This window comes from Fusarium vanettenii, assembly GCF_000151355.1.
Source record: "Fusarium vanettenii 77-13-4 unplaced genomic scaffold NECHAsca_212_unmapped, whole genome shotgun sequence".
In the NCBI taxonomy this organism is placed as follows: domain Eukaryota; kingdom Fungi; phylum Ascomycota; class Sordariomycetes; order Hypocreales; family Nectriaceae; genus Fusarium; species Fusarium vanettenii.
Genome location: NW_003315679.1, coordinates 1 through 10,062, shown reverse-complemented (window position 1 = coordinate 10,062; position 10,062 = coordinate 1). Strand labels below are relative to the sequence as shown.

The window sequence follows — 10,062 nt, the reverse complement described above, 5'->3', positions numbered from 1 at the left end:
GGCTTACTATTTTTCTATATACTAAGGGTACCTAAGTTCTAATCTAAGACCTTAGAGTATTTAATTAATTACCTTATATATATATAATCTATTAGGGTTATCTATTTTAGCTAAACCCTTAATCTCCTAAAAGAAAAATAAGAATATCTATACTTAATTAGAAGGTATATTAATAAGGGCTACCTCGGCGAATAATAATACTAGCTAAAGGTAATATACTAATAATATATTAACCTCTTAAGGAAAAAACTAATAAATAACTTATAGTTACTAAGAATATAAAAGGCCCTTATAGATATTAGTAATAAATATAACTATATTATAATTAATAAAGATATTATAGATATTACTTAGTATTATATTATAGTAGCGGAGTATAAGAATCTCTATATTCCTCGCTAAAAGCCTACCCCCGAGGTAAATAAATATAATAAGATACTTAAGTATCTAATTAATTAATTCTATATATATAGAGAGTACCTAGCTATCTAGCGCCGTATTAGGCCACTTATTTCCCTTATACTATTAGGCTCTTAGCTCTAGTTAATTCTAGATATAGGCTATAGCCTAAGTCCTTATACTCTCGCTAATAACTTAATATAGGCTCTTAAGGAAAAAATAGCCTAAAGTCTCCTCTTAGGTATTATCTTAGATAAAGTCCTATAGAATAGGTAATAAGAAAGCTAACTAATTATCTAGTAATAAATAATCTTATTAAAAGAGAAAATCTTAGAATAAGGTAAGCTAGGTAATATTAATAATAGATTACTATAAGGTAGATAGGTTTTAGAGTAATAGGTAGATTCCCTTATAAATAATATTAAGGCTATCCTATATTAGAGAGCTAAGAGATATAAAGTTAGCCTTTATAGTAATTCTATAGCTATAAAGCCGAAAAATAAATTATATTAAAATAGCTTTTAACTCTAATATATTATTAAATATATATTATAATATATAATACTTAATAAGCTTAAGGATATTAAGGGTAGATTCCTATATAGCTATAGTGCTTAGATTATTAGCTACTTTTTAATTAATTTCCTTATATTTAATTAAATAGGCTTCTATAAGGATAAAAAATCGCGAGATTAATATAATTATAGAGAGCTATAAAATAAATATATTAAAGCTATATTATATATTATTAGGGGTAATACTAAGGATAATAAGAAAAAAGACTATAAGATAATTATATTTAGTATCTTTAATATATTAATAAAATAGAGATATAAAGAACCTAAGAGTTATTTCCTTAAGCTAATTAAATATCTTAATAACTTATTAATTAGATAGATCCCCTTAGGATTACTTCTAATAGTCTTCTATATTATTGGAAATCTCTATTAAGCTATTATATACCTTCTTTTACTTATTATTAACCTTAAATAATAATTATTTAATAAGGTTATTAAGCTTAAGGCAGCGTAGAGTATAGAGCATAAATTACTTAATTACCTAAGTATATCTCTATTTAGTCTCTTATTTATAGTTATAGCTAAAAGGCTTTTAATTAGCTATATTAGTATTAAATTAATTAACTTTAAACTAGGCTATATATAGAATCTCTTATTAATAAAATAGGCCCTATGCCTCTTAGATTAATTAGTTAAGTACCTATAATATAAAGATAAAGCTAAGGTTATTAATATTATCTAATATAATAGAGCTTAGATTAATAATAAGGGAAATTAATCCTTATAGAAAGACCTTTTAATTAATAAAATTATAGAGGTAATTAATTAAGTTAAGCTAATCTAGCTATAACTATAGCTATATAAATTAGTCTAACTACTCTATAAGGCTAACTTCTTTCTAATAAATAGAGAGGGCCTAGGCCTAGAATACTATAAAGAGATCTATCTAATTAGATAGCTTTATAATAAATTACTATATATCGACCTTAAAATATTTATTATAGTAACTTTTCTAGAAGAGCCGCTAATAAAATACTCTAGAATATTATAGCTAAGAAGAAAATAGCGATATAATAATTTAAGCTATGGCCTTAAGTAGCCTTCCGGCCTAGCCCCTTTAATTAGACTATTAATATACTAAGCATAGATATTAGTAGAGTTCTATAAGGCTATAATAGACTTAATAATAGTTAGCGCTAAATATATACTTAAAGCTATTTTTTCTTAGTTCTCTAAGCTTAGGGATTAAAAGCCTAAGGGGAATAAAATAAGGCAATTAATTAAGGCCTTTAATATTTTAAATATAATTAAATAATTATACCTATTTTATTACTAACTTAACCTCTACTTATATAATATTATAAGGAAGATATTTTAGGTACTATTAGATCTAATCACTAAGAATAATAACTTAATATATTTTATAGGTAAGAAATAAGATAATTAAGATATAAATAAAATACTCTATTTTAGGGGAATAAAAAGAGGTCTTAGAAAAGATTAAGGGTTAGAGTAAGATAATAGCTCTTAAATACTAAGTAAATCTTAACCCTAAGTTAAATAACCCTTACCCTAAGTAGAATATAATTAATAATTAATCTAAATAGGCTAAGATAAAATAGGCATAGATTAAGTAAGGGTAAATTACTTTAAAATATCTTAAATCTTAGGGTTAAATTAATATCTTAATAATAAAATATCTTATTAATATTTTATTAGCTAGGATTAATTAATTATATAGTCTTTTATCTCCTTACTAAGTTTTAAGTTTATGCAATAATAGGAACCTTATTTTCTAGAAACCTAAGGTTAATAGTAAAAAAAACCTAGGCTTTATAGGTGAGGTAATAGCGCCGCGCTAAACGCCTATATAAAAAAACCTGGGGTTAGCTAACCCCTGATTATAATAGATGGTAGGGTCGTCGGCTATGACGATACGTACTCGGCGTCGCATAGGGAGCCTTCGGGGACACGAGCAGAGAGATCAATAGGTAACAAGGGAAGAGACACCAACTCAAACCCAGGTTCAGAACCAGATTCGGGGTCAAAAACCACTAGGCTATCGCGTATATCTAATACAGAAAACTCGATAATAGGCGGCGACTCTTAGAATCCTTTATCCTACTAGACAGTCAGTTACACCCTTACATCTTCCTCTAGCATCAACGGAGGTATTATCTCGGCAAGTCTAGGGCTTTAACGTCTCTACTATTCTATCGGCCGAGTCTATTCTATCGGCCGAATCGATAGTTCCGATGACGATAATAACGCTTCCATTCGCAGATCCATCTCGACAACCACTATATATGCCATAGCTATAAAGCCTATTCTATTTAGCGAGATTATTAGCGAAGTTAGCCGCTTAATAAGCCTTAGGCCCTATTAGGATAGCAGCAATAGTCTATCGGCCAGGTCTAAGGTAGTATCATCCTAGTTCGCAGTATCCGGCTAATCTAGGGTAATAGATCCAAGCATTAAATCGCCACTTCACAGAGAGAATATAGATAATAATTAGGAAAGGGGAAACTAGAAAGAGGTATAGCTTTAGCAGCCGAGTCTAAGTTAAGGATATACCTATAATAATAGCATACGAGCTAGGTATTAGCAATAAGGGGTTATTAACTAGATAAATATTTAGGTCATAAGAATATTCTTAAATATATTATACTTAGTTTTATTAAAGGTTTCAGAGGCAATATTATCTCACACGCTCGCGCATGCGATCTCTTCTCTCCTGAGCTAAGAGTGCACAGGGAGCCAAGCCATTATTTATAATATATAATAATACGAGAGGAATAAATTCCCTAGTCCATAGTATCCAAGACCTTATTACTACTACCGGTTCTTATTTCTTCCTTATTTTTTTATTTATTTATTTATTTATTTTAATATAAATAGTAATTACTTCCCGCTAGCCTTTCTACCTTATATTTTCTTTCTTTTTCTTATTCTCTAAGCCCCTATATTTTATAAGGGGGCATAGCTAGCTTATAAGGTAATTAGTACTAACTAGGGTTTATTTCCTCGGTAAGGGAAAGAATAAGCAATAGCGGTTATAGAATCCGAAATACAAATAGAGGTCAGGTTAGCTATTCTTACGGATTTTAGCATGATTCTCTTAGAACAGCTTTAGTCGGCGAAGGCCTAGAAGAACATAGGGTAATAAGGCAATATTATTATCTAAGATCAGCAAAAATATATAATAATAATATTATAACACTTTATAGATACGGCAAATTTAGTTATAAATATTATATATAATTTAGAGATAATATTCTTTATTATAACCTAGATATTAATAGATTAATCCATAGGCGAGATATTAAGATAGATATAGGGGTAATAAGTCGCTATATCTTTCTATTAGAGATCTAACCTAATAATATAATATCAGGGGATATAAGATATACCCTAATAGGGATATTATAACGCCTAAGGCTTTATTATATTAATCCGTAGAAACTAAGCAGGGATATTATAACGCCTAAGATATAATTCTATTAGGTAGTCTCTTCTTTAGGAACAAGGGTAACTATATATCATATATATATCATAGATACCATATATATATACCCTCTAGGACGCTTAGGCCAACCTGCTATTATTAACCCCAGATTTTACGCCTTTAATTAGCTATAAAATACATTCAAATAATAAAAGGATATAGATCTTAATTACACCTAATATAATACGATTATTACTATTTATTAATCTAAATTTTATTGCCTAAATTTATATAGTTAATTTATTGCGAATTTTTATCTTACTCTTTAGCTAACCTAAGAATTTTCACAAAGACTTAAACGACGGCCTTAACCCCAACCCTAGAGACCACACTGATATTGCCATATTATTCGCAACACTGGATGCAGATCAGCCTCCGACTGAATCACGGTGTTCCCACGAATACAAATCTTCTACACTCATGGGAACAGATAATGATCATTCTTGGCCTTAAGGGCTATGGCTACTGTTAACTATAATTGCTCGAGTGAGAGTCGGCGTCCGAGGAGCTGTCGTCTTGCGGCGACATGCCTAGCTCCCGCGGTTCGTCGTTTTCCGGCGGCAATTCCTGTCCTGTGAGGTCTCCCCGCACCGAAATCCGGCACAGACGTTGCTGCCTGAGGCCGCTTCCAAAGAATCTTCCACAGCTGCTTCACTAAGTTAAGTCGGGGGTTGCGAACCCCCCCTGCTTCGTGACCCCCCCTGGTCAATGGATTAATTCGGTTGGCAGTTAAACCTCGATATTTTGTCTCTCCGATCGAAGCCAATCGGTATACCTTACCTTGGCTCCAGAGACCGGGGGGGTCACGAAGCAGGGGGGGTTCGCAACCCCCTGACTTAACTTACCAACACTTCTGCAACGTCTCAGCCGGCATTTGAGCAAGCAACCTGATTAGCATCCCAGTCAACGCCGATGCGAGGGATGTAAGAACTACGCAGCTCCATCCAAAGACACGCATGTCGATCGCCATGGTATGGAGTGCAGACCCATCAGGGACTGACTGCGCCGCATGCCGACCGCGATCTCAGAGCCGGTGATGTGTTCGCATGACACGGTCCCCTTCATCATTCCACAAGAGGTAAGCACACACCTCCCATACTCCGACTCATCTAACGAATGCACAGATAGCTTTTGAACGTAGTACCCCGAATCTCTTCGCCTCTCGTTCGTCTTCCACCCGAGTTGCCCCTTAACCTCTTCTCCTACGTCACTAATCCCATTCGCTGCCTAGTAATAAGTTAACTAAATTCTATGAGCTAGGTAAATTTCCTAAGAATAGAACCTATAAGATAATAAAAAACTTTAGCGGTATTATTACGAGCCCCCTTAGCGGCGCGATATTTACGTGGACGATAGGTTTAATAGCGCACCCTATGAAGGCTATTATAGTAGCTGGCGTAGACATGATGGCAACTAGTGCGAATGCGATAGCAACGGGTGTAGGTGTGAAAGCAACGGAAAACTCAGGCGACACTATAGATATGGAAAATAGTGCATTGGTAGTGGCTCCTTGAGTTTGGTCTATTATCTCACTGGTTCTTGTTTTTATCACGTAGGAGGTATGGGGGTGTTTGGGCTTGACGACACGGCCCTGAGAAAGTCGAAGATGATTGACGGTTTCTCGACTACAAGACAACAGCATCTACTTTTTAAGTGCCTTGTCTTTGATCCATAAAGACGCCAAGAAGGCTGCTGCTAGGAATGCCGCCGTGGGCACAGTGGCACTCAGAGTTCCTATCCGATATAGTGACCGCACCAGATCTGCAATATCAGGTGGCAGCTCGTTGATATAGTTGAGGCTCTGCCGAACCTTCTTCTCTATCTCGCTGGCGCCGTCGTGATCGCCTCCGAGACTCGCCTCCAGAAGGGATCGGATGACCTGTTGTTGGACTGCAGATGTTACGCTTATCCCTATGCTCGACCCTAGAGAACGGAAAAGATAGGAGCAAGCAACTGCGACAGCCGTGTCCTCTGTAGCGGCATTGGAGAGAAGTCCCACTAGCGTCGTGGTGATGCCTGGGTGGCAATACAAGTTAGTATCCATGAGAGTGTGTCTAGATTATCTCCCTTACCGGATCCAATCCCAAAAGCCGCCATGACGAGGCCGACGACAATACCGACAGTTGATTTTTGCCAGACAGATAAGGCCAGAGGAATTATCGAAGAGAGCAGCAGCCCGAAGCTCAAGACGGTCGGCAAGTAGAATCTGCCATAGTGTCTGATCATCCACCCGCCAGCCACGGAGGAAACTATGACGGCCACAGTCGCCGGGGTCATCAGAGTGCCGCTCCGTGCAGCGCTGATTCTCTGGACAGCCTGGAAATACAGCGGGATATAGAGGAAGATGGCCATCTGACCAGCCATTCCGAAAAAGTTGGTTAGGTAGCAGAAGAAGAGGTTGGGGTCGAAAATGACATGTCCCGGAGCGAATGGGTGGCTGGCAATCCTGACCTCGACATAGATAAAAGCTGCGAAGAACACTGGCGTAAGAGACAGTGGGATAACCGATAAGAGGTTTGACCAGCCTAGGTTGGAACCTGCATCGAGTCCGGAAAGGAGAGACACCCCGGCGAGGGCCAGGGTGAGGGCGCCGAGGAAATCTATCTGTCGAACCTTTTGAAGCCAGTAGTGGCTTGACCTGCTGGGGACATGGAGAAAAAAGTAGACAAGAGCCCATGCTACAAGGCACATGGGAACTTGTACGAGAAAGGACCTGGAAAAGCCGGTTAGTTTATGACATCTGGTGAGAACTTGAACCTGTACCATCGCCATCCAATCGAGTCAGCAAGCAACCCGCCTAGCGGAGCACCCAGAGACGTGCCAATTCCCCAGATAACGTTGATGTATCCTTGATAGATACCGCGATCTCTCAGAGGGACCAGGTCGCTCAGCAGGATAGATACCACGGCATTGACTCCGCCACCACCGACGCCGGCGACAGCTCGTGCAATGCACAGCTGGGCCATGTCATGAGCCAGGCCGCATCCTAGACATCCAAGTCCAAAGACGCTGTAAGCGAACAAGAGGCATTCCTTGCGGCCGAAAATGTCGCTCAGCCTTCCGTATAGGGGCTGAAAGATGGTCAAGGCGAGAAAGTAGCTGTACCGGACATCAGCCTGAGAACATGGTCATTGGTCAGCCAAGCAAGCAAAGTGAGATTTACGCGGTAGCTATCCAGCTGGTGTTGTTCAACGCCTTGAGTTCACTGCCAATCTTTGTGTATGAGGTAATGACTAGCAGCTGGTCGAGAGCCACCATGAACATCTAGTTGTTGTTAGTCTCGAGACCAAATGCGGGCAGTGGCAGACCATACCCCGACACCCACAGCAGGAAGCAGGAGATGCATTCTTGCACCTCTGTCCGTCGGAGCAGCTTCATCGTTATTGGCCGTGTTGTTCTCGAGAAGTCGAGAGGTCTCGCTGGGTGGCCGCGAGGCCCGATGAGAACTGGTGTCTGGCATAGTTTGCTAAGACGAGGTACGAGAACGGAAAAGAGCAGGGGGACGGAGCCAAGGTGCTTTTACAACTGAAATTGAGAAGATCCTTCTTGAGCCGACCCGCTCTTGGCAAATGGCGACATCGCCTGAGAGGCTGCCATGGAGGAGTCGATACCACATCACGGCTCCACACTCGATTGCGTGATCCAGATGATAGATCCACCAGCGCTCTCATGTACATGCCCTGCTGCGGTTTGGCGGCTTTTCTATATTTTGCAAACGTGCTCCGGGGCAAGCCTTTCATCTCCAGTCAACAGTATCTCCTGGATTACAATGTCGCTTGTACGGAAACTCGTTCTCCTCGCCACCATTCTCGGAGCTTTCGGGCTCCCAACGAACCCCGACCAAAAGGGCCTTGGCTATGTGGGTGAGACCCCGGCTGGCCCTCCCACATGCCTTCTTCCTCCAGTCCTTGAGCCGCCCGATGATGGCCTGCCTTCAGGAGCCACCGTCTTCTCCGGGGCCGAAGCGTTGGAGACCCAAGTGCGACGCCATCAAGCCATTGTACGTGTGCCGACGGTGTGCTACGATGACCTCGGCGACTTTGACACGGACCCGCGCTGGAACCGCTTTCACCGTCTTCACGAGGTGCTCCAAGAGACGTATCCCGCCGTGTGAGTACATACAACTTCCTCATCCCTCTCCGGTCGACGACTAACACAGACGGCGCAGACATGGACGTGCCCGACTGGACAAGGTCAACACCTTCGGCCTAGTCTACACCATTCAAGGGTCCGACCCATCGCTCCAGCCCGCCCTATTGACGGCGCATCAAGACGTGGTCCCAGCCGGCGACCCATGCGCCTGGACTCACCCGCCCTTCAACGCCACGTTTGACGGCGAGTGGCTCTGGGGTCGCGGCTCCGCAGACGACAAGGCCTCTCTAACGGGGCTTCTATCCGCCGTCGAGGCTCTCGCTTCCATATCGGAGTGGACCCCGCGGAGATCCATCATCTTGGCGTTTGGCTTTGACGAAGAGTGCTCCGGGTACCGGGGGGCTGGGTCCATTGCCAAGTATCTCCTTAGTCAGTACGGCCACAATGGACTCGCCCTGATCCTCGATGAGGGCACCGGTGGGATCTCGCCATTTGAAGACGGCACCCGGTACGCACCTGTCGGCGTCTTGGAAAAGGGCCATGTCGATGTCACATTTGACCTCAGGGTTCGTGGCGGCCACAGTTCCACACCACTTCCACACAGCGGCATCGGCATCGTGGCCGAGATAGTCACTGCTCTTGAAGCACACGTCTATGAGCCTCGAGTCACCACCGAGAGCCCAGTGTACAGCCGCCTGGTCTGTCAGATGGAGTACTCGCCCGAGTCAGACCCTGAGCTATTCCGGCATGTGAGGAGCGGCGACTTGGGCAGGCTTGCGACGGAGCTGTCATTGAGAGATGCCTTCTCTCGCTACTCTGTCACGAGCTCAGTCGCCGTGACCACTATCCAGGGCGGCCTCAAGATCAATGCGTTGCCCGAGGCCGTCACGCTTGGGGCCAATTTCCGGGTGGCTCCTCACGACAGCATTGCCAAGATTCTTCAGGCCGTCCTCGAAGATATCAGCGGTGTGGTTCACAAATATGGGCTTACTGTCACCGCGTATGAGGATGACCAAGAGTATCAGGGGGCCCTGACTAACAGAGCGGAGCTCGAAGCGACGTTGTCCAGGGTCGGGTATAACGGAGCAGGCGATAACGGAACACTGACCTTGACAGCCTCAGAAAAGTTTCCCGTTACTCCACAGGCACCAACCCATGGTGCGGCTTGGGATGTACTAGCGGGAACAATCCGTCACTCCTTCGCCGCCGACGACGGGTTGGTCGTGCCCTTCGGCGATGTCATGATGGGGAATACAGATACACGACATTATCTCGGTGAGTATGCGAGCCTACACCGAGAGACTGGAATGCTAACTTTGGTCAAGATCTCTCTCCTAGTATATATCGCTGGCTGCCGCTGCTTCCAGGAGACATGGTCGATTACCATGCCGTCAATGAGCGCATCCGAATGGGAGCCAACCTGAAGATGGCGGAGTTCTACTATGATCTTATCCGCAACCTTGGGCACGTGGATCTCTAGTCTAGGTGGATCAATACGATACGCCCTTCCGATGGTCCAGAGATGTCATTCTTTGCTGCTGCCCCTGA

The 10,062-nt window shown here is 42.1% G+C and overlaps 2 protein-coding genes across 2 annotated transcripts; one reads left to right on the top strand and one right to left on the bottom strand.

Moving 5' to 3' along the window:
* Positions 1-6,064: 6,064 nt before the first annotated feature.
* NECHADRAFT_56811 (uncharacterized protein) lies at positions 6,065-7,768 on the bottom strand (the record flags this gene model as incomplete). The annotated part of the gene is made up of 5 exons (XM_003039016.1): positions 6,065-6,438; positions 6,495-7,135; positions 7,186-7,521; positions 7,586-7,686; positions 7,736-7,768. The coding sequence occupies 5 exons, from the start codon at positions 7,766-7,768 to the stop codon at positions 6,065-6,067; spliced, it is 1,485 nt and encodes a 494-aa protein (XP_003039062.1).
* Positions 7,769-8,191: 423 nt separating this feature from the next.
* On the top strand, positions 8,192-9,994 carry NECHADRAFT_56807 (uncharacterized protein; the record flags this gene model as incomplete). Its single annotated transcript, XM_003039017.1, has 3 exons — positions 8,192-8,532; positions 8,591-9,789; positions 9,840-9,994. The coding sequence occupies 3 exons, from the start codon at positions 8,192-8,194 to the stop codon at positions 9,992-9,994; spliced, it is 1,695 nt and encodes a 564-aa protein (XP_003039063.1).
* Positions 9,995-10,062: the final 68 nt, after the last annotated feature.